The 13,999-nt window shown below is 32.2% G+C and overlaps 1 protein-coding gene across 1 annotated transcript; it reads left to right on the top strand.

The window, feature by feature from the left end:
* Nucleotides 1-2,524: 2,524 nt before the first annotated feature.
* Nucleotides 2,525-3,206, top strand: Csl4 (exosome component 1 Csl4). The gene has a single exon (XM_035355814.2). The coding sequence runs from the start codon at nucleotides 2,554-2,556 to the stop codon at nucleotides 3,178-3,180; it is 627 nt and encodes a 208-aa protein (XP_035211705.1). The 5' UTR covers nucleotides 2,525-2,553; the 3' UTR covers nucleotides 3,181-3,206.
* Nucleotides 3,207-13,999: the final 10,793 nt, after the last annotated feature.

Raw genomic sequence — 13,999 nt, 5'->3', positions numbered from 1 at the left:
CATCGATAAGCAGTGACCAGGAATCTAAAGGTGTTGAGACGTCTTTAGAATACTTCGTATTTCTAGGGAGTTTAGTTATAATATTTTTGGCTCCAATTCTAACATTAGTCCGGAATTTATTTTTGTTCCATTTTACTCCATTTTTTCCAACATAAAACTCATTGCTACATTGCAAAATTTCCTTTTCTGTTTCTGTATCTGAATCACTACTCTCTATGGATGAATCATGATGACTATTATATTCTTTGTCATCAACATCTTCATCGTCTTCACTAAATGAATCCTCATCAGAAGAAACTGTTTTAAGAATATTTCTCAATCTTTTCATCTCTTCATCGTAAGGAATATACGGCGTCATGCTTACAACTCAAGAAAAACCTATACTTGAAAAAAAAAGCTTGAAAACGAGAAGTGCGAAGTGACTCACTGAGAAACATGAGTACATGCGCGGGTATGAGATGCCCAAACAATGCTGTTCCTAAAAAACCGTTGCACCTGTCACCTTAGGAATTTCCCGCATTTAAGTATGTGGCCTTGAACTCAGCTACACCAAGTTTCGTCCTTTTATGAAAGAATAAGTGATAAATATACAAAAAGAAAAATGCCCATGGGTATGACATACCCATTGCGTGTGCTCGCGGGTTAAGAAAATAAACCATAGAATATTCTTAATTTTATTATAAACTTTCATTACATCACATGAATCTGTAAACACTGAACTACTCGTTTTCAATTTAAATCACAAATGTATTCTTCATATTGATTTATTGACAGTATGAATAATGACCAAAACTTAATATTATCTGTATATAATAAGAAATCATTGATACATAGGGTAAAAATAAGCATGAAGTTAGACTATATTAGCATGCTAATGGATCAACTAATGGCAAAAGACTTAAAAAACTTTACCTAATCATTTGTACAAGATTATTTAATGAACACAAAATGTATAGGAGTTACTCCAACCCTTTTTTGACCGCAGACACATTCTAACATATATTTTGAGATCTTGTACCCTTATGACTCAACATTCAAGCAGATTTCAGGCATGATAGACTTTTAAGTGCTTCTTTGTCATGAAATTATCTTATGATCATTTCATTCAACTACTACAAATCAAGGAAAGGAGAATTAATTACCAGTGTTTTATACTTTTAGCCACTTGATAACGTTACATAATATGGATTAACTCAAAGCAAATTCTACTGATTATAATCAGATAATTGCATATCTCTTCTGAGAATTTAGATTCTTCCGCATTCATTTCTTTGCAGATCTTGCTCTAAATGGATTTCAATACATATTTACCACTAATAATCGCAAATGATAATAAATAACAAATTAATTTTTATTCTAAACATGATTTGGGGTAGTTGCATAGGCGTTTTCGTGTTTTTCCTCATGTGTAATGTGTATATGAGCCCGTTTCCCTTAGAAAGTTCTCCAGGAAGCCATCCTTCCTTGTAGGCAGTTAGCTCTCGAGTGTTTTAATCAAATAAAAACATATTTTTAAACTACAATATCAAATTTTGTATTTTGTCCTTATTTATTTCACTAAATAATTAAAGTCCTCTTTAGTACATACACATATCAGGCGCTATTTTATCTTCATTTACAAAATAAAACAGTTGAAGCAGTTTTAGGACTTTTCTCTCATGGGGAAAAAATATCTGCATTTAATCCATTTGCTTTATGAAAACTGAAGTTTTCATACCAAACGAACTTCTTACAATATAACCTTCCTTACGAACTCTCTTATTTACCATATAAACCATTTCGGATCTTTGCTTTGGTAAATGGTCTAAGGCCTTTTACCAGTATATGGCTGTCATAATCCCTAAGGAAGCATATTAGAAAAACAAAACGGTCAGCTATACGCAGGGTTTAATTTCAAAAATTAGAAGTACCAGAGCCGTATAGAAGACCTTCAGGAAAGAGGAACAAGAATAAATAAGAGAATAAGATGACTAATCAAATCATTAACAATTAAAAAATTAAATAATTCATTATTAAAAAAATTAATGGTTAAAGTAATTAAATAATTAAAATTTAATAGTATGCAAAGTGATAAATTAGAATTTAATAAGCAATTTTTAATATAATTTTATTATTAAAAATAAAGTTTCCAAGACCAGATTTCTACTGAAATTATTGTTCAGTTACATAAAAGAAGTGCTAAAGCCTTCTTATTTAGGGCTCCGGCTAAAATTATGAATTTTTCCTAAAACTAAGAAGTATCGGAGCCAGCCTCCGGTGGGCTCCGACGCAATTTAAGCCCTGGCTATACGGATATCTTGGTAAAGCAAGAGAAGAACCCATCTTTGGTCATGACCAAACATGGCGCATGATGTGTTTTGATTGTAAACCACATGAGAGGCGGAGTTTAAATACGTCAAAATGACGTCACCAAAGCCAACCAATCAAAATTTCCTGCCAAGTTGAAATTTAGTCTCACCCCAAACTACTCGTATATCCCAGATAAGTTTATGGATTTCATTCTATGAAACAGTGTAAAAAATGGCAACACTTCTCACATGAATTGTAAACATCATGGCTAATGAAAGTGTTGCTGTTGTAACACCTGGAGATTGTATATGCATTGCGAATGAAAATTGTACATCGGGTGATGGTACTTATTGTATAGGCGAATATATATTTTCTAGTTTAACTGGATTTGTTGATTACAAAGATGATAAAAACAATAGAATAGTTGAAGTTGATAAGGGTTTTGAAAGAAGCCTCGTTCCTGTTGTAGGATCAGTAGTTACAGCTAAAGTAACTGCAATAAGGCGACGGTTTGCAAAATGTGCTATATATTGCATCGAAGATACGGTCTTAAAAGAACCTTTTCGAGGTGTACTTCGAAAAGAAGACGTGAGATTGAAAGACAAAGATAGAGTAGAAATGTATAAGTGTTATAGGCCTGGTGACGTTATATTGGCTAAAGTTGCATCGATGGGAACTATGCACTCATATAATCTTACAACGGCTGAAGATGAACTGGGAGTAGTTTTAGCAACTAGTGAAGCTGGAGCTGAAATGGTACCTACGAGTTGGTCGGAAATGATGTGTACAAAAACATTCTTGAAAGAACTTCGGAAAGTAGCCAAAGTTGTACCACAGAACTTCACATCAAAGAATTTTAATAAATTGCAAAAGGAATTTGAAATTTCTTAAGAAATAAATTTTATTATAAAATTAAATTGTCCTTTATTTTATATAAACTTTATATTTGATAAAAATCCAAGTGAATGAAATTAATAAAAAATGGTCTGATAAAGGTAAGAAGTTTTTTCCTTTATGTATATTTTCCTTAGAAAGTTCCTTTTTTTCTATATACACTGTTTTAAATTTAGAGATATTTTATGCAATGAAAAATTTTGGAGAATGAAAATTGTACTTTACTCAAAAAATATAGTGAATTCACAGAAATTAAAGATTTCCATATGACGGAAATGAAAAATATTAAATATGTATGGGTATTTATGCATGTGCTTCCAAAAAGCATGTATCTGCCTTTAACAAAATACGTAAATATTTATTATATTATTTATAAATGTATTTGAAATGAAGGATTTATTCATTCATAAAGAACTGTGAAAGTTACTGTGAAGAAATCTAATTATTAAACGTATCTAAATTTATAATGATTATAAATATTATCTAAATATAAAATAATCTTAACATTGAATTGTAAACATAAAATGACATCCTGTTGACAAATACGATATAAAACTATTTAAGCAAGAATTGTTCTGGAAAGCAACCTGTTAAAAGGTATTGTAAAGCAATTTCTATGAGATGTGTATTTAAGAAAGTAATAAAGAAGAGTTTTGTTTTGGAATATGTATTGTTGAAATTAAGGGTAAAAAATCTAATAAGTATAATTAAAAGAATTATTCCCCTTATATTTTATAATAAGTCAGTTACAAGTTTTAAATAATATTTAAAAAATAATCCTTACTTTTAGAAATATTCAGAGAAAGTTAAGTACTATTTAAAGTATTTCGCTATTAAATTAAAAGGTGCTCTAATTTGAAATGGACTGAATAGAGCATTAATTATAAACTGACTTATAGTTTTCGATTTAAAACATGCCTTAGAAGCTAAAAAATCACGTCATATTTGAGAAAGTATTTTAGGAAGAAGCTCTATAAATAGAAAAGAAATAATGCATAATTTTAATAATACAATAAACTTTGATCTTAATTTTTGTAATCCTCAACCGAATCAAATCAAATTACCTTAAATTTTTTTTTCTAATGTAATTAACGAAAACTTGTAAATTAAACCATTCTGAGCAAACTGTTCTGTGAAAAGTATAGCATTTAATTCCCTTTAGAATGAAATGTTGTTTAAAAATGTATTCTTTTCATTTACTTAGGACTCTGAAGTATTGTAGAAAAAGAAAATATATACAATTATATGTATATTTACGACGTAATTACAAAATATTTACATCTGATTGTGTCAAAATCTATTGAACTCAATGGTAAATTACCCAATGTTTTGGTCAACAAAGAAGGGATCGCCAGTGCTTCAAAGCAGGGTATGGGTAAACCGGTTTAGGGCTACTCCATCTAACTTCCTACCTCCATGACAAGAACGGAATGTGTGTCCTTGCGTTTCACTAAATATTAACATCTAATTACAAAGAATTGAAACCAATTTACTTCCGCTACCTTTTTTAACTTGATCAGGTACATAAACTTTTGATATATTATATTAAAGTGATCTCTTATATTATTTACATCTATTATATTAAAGTGATATCTTTCGAGTTGCTGATAATATTAACAATATGTGATATTGATTCCATTAAATAAAACTCATAAATATATATTTTCCATAAGTACAGTACAAAGTCCAATATCCAGAATGATCTAAAATCTGGGCCTCTAGACTACAGGTGATGTTTAAAAAAATTTTTTTTCGTATGATTTGCACATGTGGTTTTGATATTTTGTTTTTTATTGTGATGACAGTGCCCCGTTAAACTAATGAATGGCGATACAGTCAAATACCGAAAACCCGTCAATTCCTGAAATCCGCGTTGCCTCTCAAAATATAAAAATTTAGTTTATAGGTTCTGGAAACCGCTACATGGAGTACAAAATATTGAATAAAAATACTTATTGGATAATGATATAATACCGAATAATAATGAGTCATACTGGAAATACCAAATTATTGACGTCATGATAAGAGTTTTTTTTCTCTCCAATCTGCATCGAGGTAAAAAAGATGATTAACTCAACTCTTCTTTCAAGTTCGCGCCTCACACTGTTGTACTTTCTGAACTTTGTTATTTCACGAGAATTTTTAGTGATGTTGTCTTTTTTGATCCGGATATTTTGTGAATAAAATTAAATATGTTTTTAATTTCAGCGCTACTGCTTGCAATGTTGAAAAACATAAACACGTTACATTGACGGTAATGAAAAAAGTGGAAATTCAGCTAAAGATGGAGGCAGGTGCTACTGTAGCAGAATCGTATGGAATTGTCACATGGACTGTGTATGATATCCGGAACAATAAAGAAAAGCTGTTGAAATTTTACAGCAACAGTGATTCTAATACCAGAATCCGAAATTGGAAATCTTTACATGAGACGAAATTGGCAAACTTTGATGCTGTCATGTACGAGTGGTTCCAGCAGCGGCGGAGTGATGGGGTACCTATTTCAGAACTACGCCCGACAGAAAAGCGGAAGCAGATTCATACTGATTTTAAAATAGAGGCGCCTAATGTAAATGAACAATATAATACAGTACAAAGTCCGTAATCCTAACGTCCATTATCCGGAATGATCTATAATCCGGACTTCAAAGTCACAAACTTATTTTCTTTCGGTATGCTTTACACATGCACGTAATGTGTTTATGCATGTGCGTAGTGCATTTATGCATGCACGTTTAATGTATAACGGACTGTATAAGCTAGGCTAAAATTATCTTTTACTGATTCCAAGACATTTCAGTTAATGTTGCAGATTGCGCTGTTCCTTAGTCTTCTAATTGGATCCGGCTTATTATTTTTTGCAGATTGTTAGAGCAATTTTATAAAAATTAAGCTTGAACTTTCGATTATGTCAAAAAGAGTTTCCAATTCTGGAGCTGCCAAAGGATCTACAAAGCGAAACCATGTTTCGATGTCCATCAAACAAAAAGTGGAATTTCTGCAAAAAATGGATAAAGGCATAACCGTCTCAAAATTATGCAAGGAGTATGGCATTGGGTGACACAAGAAAAAAGAACTTTTTTAATTTTTTGTGGAAGCATCTTAAACAACTTACATTGAAAGAAATGTTTAATAAAATAAATAAATATTAAGCTTTTTTTTGTAAATTTTGATACCCTTTAGATCATAATTGCTCTTTATTTCATAAATTACTGTTTCATATTTTTAATTGTGTAATTTCTGCATGCCATCTTACCAGATTTAAATTGATGATCTATAATCCGGAATCGTTGAAGTCCCGACGAGTCCGGATTACGGACTTTGTAATGTATAATCAGTTTATATATGTTATGTAATAATAATTTAATACATATAATTGATTATTGTATTAATGTGTATAATAATTTAATTAAATGTATCTAATACGCCTTATTTATTTTGCACTTTTAGTCTGAATATTATCTTTTCTGTACTGAAATCGTAAAATCTGCACAACCTCTGGTCCCAAGCGTTGCAGATTTCTGGACTTTATTTGTAGTATAGTTTTAAATTCAGAAAGTACTGCTACCAGTAGTAAAGAATGATACAAGAGATGATACTGAGAAATTAAAAAATTTGATTGACAATTTAGTGCAAATTCTTGGCACAGCAATTATAGGACCTTGAACAATGGAGTTTTGTAACTAAACATGAAATTCTGCCTATCTGTAGAAATAAATTGAAAATATTAGCACAAAAAAATAAAGCAACTTAAAATTGCATTGAAAAATTAATAAAGCAAACAATATTGAGCTTTTTTTTGTAAATTTTGATTCCCTTAAGGGTATAAATGCTTTATTATTTCATAAACCACTGTTTCATATTTTTAGAATTCTACCTGTCAACTTAATAGATTTTACTTACAACATGATCTATTATGCAGAATCAAAGTCCTGACTTGCTATTTGGCAGCATGATGTTTAAGATGACAAGTACAGCATTCTGATTATTTTATATTATGTACCAGTTATCTATATTTCAATCAGTTTGTCTTCTAATAGCAGAAAACTACATTTGTGTACTCTAAGCAATTGATTTCAGAGAGCATATTGTTTTTGAATCAGTAGTTTTACCTTTATACTATACAATTTTTTAAGTAGAGGGAAGCACTACTGCAGAGAAAAAAATATACATGAAGAGAGGAGTGGTGCAGAACATGTAATTGAAGAGTTTTCAAGGTATTTTTTCCCAAACATCTTTTGACGTGAGTTGAGCAAGTTTGGCTCAGCATAGAACTGATATGGGAGATCATCCACCAATCAAGTAACACCCTAGATGTCTACCAACTGTTAAACAGGAAAGCATAGGAAAAATTCTAAGGTCATGCAACAAAATGATGTTATTGAGTTTTAAACAAATCCCTAGACATCTCTCATTGTCCTTGTCAGAAACAGAAATGGTTCAAATAGCTATTACGTTAACTATCGCCGGTTGAACAACGCCATGAAAACAGCTAGACTCTTCCTAGAATTGATGACATTCTGGACGCTCTTTCTGGAAACAAGTGATTTTCAACACTTAATTTAACCACGATGACCGAGAAAAGACAGCATTTACTACTGAACAAGGATGTTGGTAGTTCAAGGCGATGCCATTTGGATTATGCAATGTGCCGGCAACATTCCAACATCTCATGGAGACTGTGCTGAGAGGTCATTCTGTTATTCCAGTATATCAGAAGTTAGTCTGATATATCTGGTTTAGGATCATCATTGTCTTGAAAAGTTTCATAGAGCATTTAGAAAATATTAGGACATGTCATCTCTGAAGATATGTGTACAGATCCAGATAACATATCAGCAGTTAAAAATTGGAAACATCCCCAAAATGTCCATCAGCTGAGAAATTTCATGGGGATTTCCCACCTACTATAGAAGATTTGTGAAGGACTTATCTTCCATTGCACTGATAGAGAGCAAGCAAAAGTTCTTGAGACCAAAAGAATATGTGAAGGCATTTTACAAACACATCTGAAACAATCCTGATGTGTCCTCAGTTCGACAAAGCATTTATTCTTGACATGAATGATAGCAATGAGAGTGTCAGTGCTGTTTTGTCCCAAGAAGTAAAAGGTCAACCGGAAAGGAATTAATATATATACAGGAAACAGTTGCTTGCCATAATTAAAGGCATGGAACATTACCACCATTACACCTATCACAGCAAATTCCACGCCACATAGGTTATGCATCCTTGGCATGGCTCTTAAATTTTAAGAATCCTGAAGTCCAAATAGCCAGATGGATATCTAAATTGCAGGAATAAGCATTAAGATGTCATTATGCATCATTGAAAAGGAACGTCCCACGTAAACACCGATTCTTTGTTTAGAAGACCCTGTTCAGAAAGCTATTGTTATTGTTCCAAGACTGAAACGAAATATGAACCAGTTAGTTCAGTCATACATTAAGTTACAACTTCAATATCATTTGACCCAAACCTATGAAGTGATGAAGTCAGGAAAGACTAGTTGGGAGATAGTCACATTAAACATGTAATTGATTTAATGGAGTCTTCAAATAGGGAACCTACCTGCCAGGACATTTCGATCTATAATCCTTCAACAAATCAGTATTAGGCTCTATGGGACTCGTTCTATATTTGAAACAGCATCTTGTACTGGAAGCTCGAATGGGATGATGTTTTGGTTGGGATGTGTTGGTTGCTCTTCGGATGTCCCTTCATTGCCTGATGAATATATTCAGGATGTCCAGGCATGGTTTGCAGTGGTGCACAGTTTCACACTAGAGTGAGTCATCATTGCATTTTAAGCCTATTACTACAGGCTGGCCATATTACGTTGTTAAAACAATGACACATGTATATAATGTAAATAGTATACTTAGACCATGGTCCTATGTGTATATAAATTTGTAAATTCATGCATTTATTGATTAGTTTGTTATTTTATTAGTCGCACACTACGTATCGAGTTTATTTATCTTCCTTGTTGTACCTTGGGTTGTATATTTTTAAAATGCTGTTTTGTTATGGAATTATCATTTTAGTATTCAGTTATTGATTTTCCTCAGTTGTAAGTATGGCTTTCTCTCCTGAGATAATAACTTCTTGGGAATCGGGCAATGTTACAAATACATGTAAATAACTTTAGTGAAATTGGTAAAAATATATTTACAGGTGCCCCTTTGCGAATTTTGGCGGTACACGTATACCAAGTTAGTGCAGTTCTTTGACTTGTTATTTTGGCCTTGTGTTTCCAAAGTAACAAGTCGAAGAATTGCACAAATTTGTATCCATGTAAACATCGACATATTTTCACTTAAAAAACATCAGAGAATTGCACAAACTCTGCATTGAGCACTTAATTGACTTTGTCCATGTACACATTGATCTATTCACTTAAAAATAGAAGGAGCACCCAATTCTACACTAGAGCCAAACAAAAAATATATAATCTCAATAAAGTGCATTTTAAATCAAACAATGAAATTATCAGGACTTGTATTTCTCCTAATCTGCTTAGCGAACATGATGTGTCCTGACTAGACAGTGAGTTTGACTACAAACTATGTCCTATGGTGTGTAGAAGAGACAAGATGAGAAGGGTTTAATTACCCTTTATTTTCCACGATATTACAGGTGCTCCTGCACTTCGGGATACAAAGACCAACCACTTGTGGTCTGAACGTAAAAATATGTGAATTACTAACTAACTCAAAATAAGAGTTAATTTTGAAAACTGTACACAAATGAATAACACTAAGACTGGCCTTTTAAATTAGTACGCAAACTGCAGAATACTAAAATACGCAAACTGCAGAATATTAAAATACGTCTTTAGCTTTCAAGAGGACTAAAACCTCTGGCCTTAAAGGCGGAAAGCAATTGATTGTAAGCTTGTGTGAAGTATAGTGGCAAGAAGGCTCACTCTCTCCCCATCTAACTCTGCTCATGGCAAAAAGCCACAACTTAAATACTTAAGCATTAGAGAGTACAACTTGCATAAACATATTCACGTGTTTATTCTGGCCGGAAGTGGAAAATAAGAGATGATAGTGAAGTTTTAAAATGAAATAAACGTTAGTAAAACTTAAGATTCTTACAAAATAACACAAGAAAGCACTAGGCACTACTATCGCATATATGCACTACACAAAGGAAATATGAACTTACCTTATTTAGAAATTTCCGTGTCTTCAGTCTGTGGCACACAAAATTCCTTTAGAGCATACAAAAGCTTTCCTCAAATCATGTTCCATTTCTAATGCAACGCTTTCTTTATATGGTGACCATTTAAACCTTTCTTGCGACAAACCCATTCAAAGCCATCTGAATGATCTTTAGGTTCGACCATAGGCATTTCCTTTGTACAAACAGGACACTTATAAAGGCTACTAAGTAAACCTTCATTTACAGACCAGTCAATTAATGCTTTTTTGCCCTTTCATTCCAAATTGTACAGAAACTTCAAATTAATATTACCACATTCAGCAATTTTACAGTGTAAACCACAAAATAAGCAATGTACTTCCTAACCAAGGCACAAACAAGCCCTTACAAATCTTATCTTATCAGTCAGTCACCACAATCACGGAACCAATTGCGTCATAATAGGGTTTCCATAACATTCAACTACTCAAGTTACCATAAGTGAAACAACTTGGCGATAATCCAACGGGCACCCTTAAATATAGGCTAACCATGAAATTATATGTAAATTGTAGAATCTCTTGTATAGTGTAGTATGAAAGGCATCAGAATGAGAAGCATCACCAGAAAAAATAAGGGTAAATCCTACCCTTTATTTTCCACGATATTACAGGTGCTCCTGCACTTCGGGATACAAAGACCAACCACTTGTGGTCTGAACGTAAAAATATGTGAATTACTAACTAACTCAAAATAAGAGTTAATTTTGAAAACTGTACACAAATGAATAACACTAAGACTGGCCTTTTAAATTAGTACGCAAACTGCCTTTTAAATTAGTACGCATTGAGGTAAATGGTTATCTCGCCAAACTAGTGATGGTTTTAGTGACTAAATTTTGTGGCCAAATTTGGCAAGAAATCTCAAAATGTCCCCAAGATTGGTGATCATTTGGGTTGGATCCCTTACTGTGTCCAGCCCTATGTAACTCCAACTATGTAGGGCTTCCAGCAATTTCGAGAAATTGAAGCTACTGGTAATTTCTCTGTCGCATGGGGGAATCCTATAGTTCGAAATCAATAGAATAGTTATCATAAAAACATAAGTTTAATATATTTTACTAACTAATTTTTTTAACTTTTTCATTTGAAAACACATTTATTATATCATCATAGTTTAATATTTTTTGCAATACCTTTTTCAATTGCTGTTATAGATATATTGGTTCAACAGAAGAAAGTAGGTAGGAATTTACATTTTCTGTTTGCTAAATGAACGTTTGCAGGAAGCTGTTGCAACAGGCATTGTTTAGAAAACTATTAATGCAATGTCCAGCTTTTGGATACATACTGTGCAATGGGAGTTTGTAATTTTTTGCAATATTTAAAGAGCATTCACATGGCTTAAATTTTCAAATGCTTCCATCACTCGATGTTTGAAACTTTTTATTTTCACACATAAATTCAGAAGCATCTAAGTTGCTATTATATTTCAAAGCTAAGCCAGCTGCACATTATTTCAGGTGAACTAGTGGCAGAAATTTGGACATATGTTTATTTGAAATCATTTGCGACCTCTTGTAAAGCGCTAAATCTGTCACTCTATCACATGATCTAACATTTCACAAATATTGTTTTTTAGTAATAGTTTCATTAATTGAAAAATCATCAAAAGCCTTATTGTGCTATAATAAAATCATAATGATATTAATTCTATAGTATTTAAAATTTTCCCGCATTCCGAATTTTTTTGCGTGCTGCTCTCAAAGCATCAGCAATTTTTACTATATAGAATTTCATCTGAAGCAACTTCTAAAATATGCCTCCATTGTTCCTATTCTTTTAAAAGTGCTTTTTTTTTAATTGATCTTCTGTAAAATTAAATTTGTTAATTTTTGAGTCTTATGTTTTCCACTGAACGTATTGTTTTTATGATGCAATGAAGTTTCACATCGAGGTACGGCTGAATTAATATGCTGCCAATCTCAAAATCCCCCAGTAGTCCATACATTCTAATTCTGGCTTTTACCAAACAGAATGCATGGAAATAGAACAGTGTGTTATTTCGCTTGGAACATATCAACCAATTTCTTAAGTACCTGCTTTTCATAAAGCATTTGTTTTTATCAAAATGCCAATTTTCTGTATCAGTTTTAACCAATATATCATCTAATTCAGGTCCATGTTGAATAACTATTTCATTGTTACTATTTCTTATGCGCTATGTTGTGGGATAATTAAACTCCATTAATTCTGATGCATTATTCAAAGATTTAATTTATTCCCCACCGTATTATTATCATCACACTATATTTCACTTTCATTGGGTTTGAGTTTTTTTTTTTTTTTTTTTGTCTTCATTATCATTTTTAATTTCATATGAAATATTAGTTCTTGTAGGAGGCAAATTTAATTCAGCTGATATTAGCTTGGATGTTTGACTTCCTCAGATCTTAAAGGTTTAGATATATATATGCTTTTTGTACTGCCAATTGCAATAGAAAAAGGAGGTTCATAATTAGATGTTATAATACTTCCAAACACAAAATTTCAACGTTTCATGGCTAATGAGTTTTGAATTATGCGAGATATGCATGTCAGGATTCATACACATTTCTGCACACAGAAATTAAGTACTTTTAAGGCCCATTAATGAAAAAAATTAAGGACTTATGAGCAAATAGGAACTGAATAAATTCAATTAAAAATATTATCTGTGCCTGAATTTCACTTTTGAAATACCATCCTAAAAATGAAATAGATCCCTAAGTAGTATGCATTATTACTAAACATGAATTAGTTAACATAATTATTAATAAGTTTGAGAATAAAATTAACTTTATACAATTTATCAAGTAGCATTAAATATTTTACTCTTATAATAGTTGGACATATTTGAAAGAAGATAAGTGACATTTACGTTTTACTAACAGCTTTATGTTGATTTTTTTTTATGCCTCATTTTGTCACATACTTGGTCAGTCTACTTGGTTTCATAAATAGCAGGTAGATTTTGTCAAACACCATAAGTTAAAATAAGAAGTAAGATCATAATCAGCATGATTCATAACAAAAACTGAATGTTGTCACCACTGATGCTAATCTAGAGAGAGACCTGCTGATTCGAACAAACCTGAAAGGCCTGATGTATGCATGGTTGGCAAGTGTTGAAAGTCAGTCAGGCTCTTTTTGATGCAGTTAGTGTCGTAGCTTCGTGTAGAGTTTCAGGGGTTGTAACCCAGTTAATATACTTTAAGGTTCCAATAAGCCATTAAAGCACCAGAGGTGATAAGTTGTTTCGTATTATTTTAAGTCTCACTAGATGCAAAGAATATGTTTTACTTGAATTTTTACATTTTTGTGTTTTATCTCGTGACCACAGTGGATTGGATTTTTTTTGGCAAAGTACACGAGGGCTATCTGCCTAAAGGGAGGGATGCCTTCATGGAGGACTTTCTAAGGGAAACTTGCTTGTATACACATCACACATCATGAAAACGCCATGCAGCCAGCTCGTTTGTGGGATTCGAACCTCGGACTGAACTACTAGTGTTCAGCATCTTTACCGCTGGGGGCCTGACCATAGTGAGTATTAATGAAAGCCAATAACTCGCTTTAATATGTACAGAAAATTTTTAAGCATAAACAGTTAGTTATCAATAATTAAA

The sequence above is a fragment of the Stegodyphus dumicola genome, chromosome 2 (genome assembly GCF_044657685.1).
Source record: "Stegodyphus dumicola isolate Sdum_Otavi_A_Nest chromosome 2, ASM4465768v1".
Taxonomy (NCBI): Eukaryota; Metazoa; Arthropoda; class Arachnida; order Araneae; family Eresidae; genus Stegodyphus; species Stegodyphus dumicola.
This window is presented reverse-complemented; position numbering and strand designations above follow the sequence as displayed.

Bases quoted from the DNA above. Each gene is read 5' to 3' on its own strand.
- Csl4 (XM_035355814.2), top strand. From the start codon at position 2,554: ATGGCTAATGAAAGTGTTGCTGTTGTAACACCTGGAGATTGTATATGC.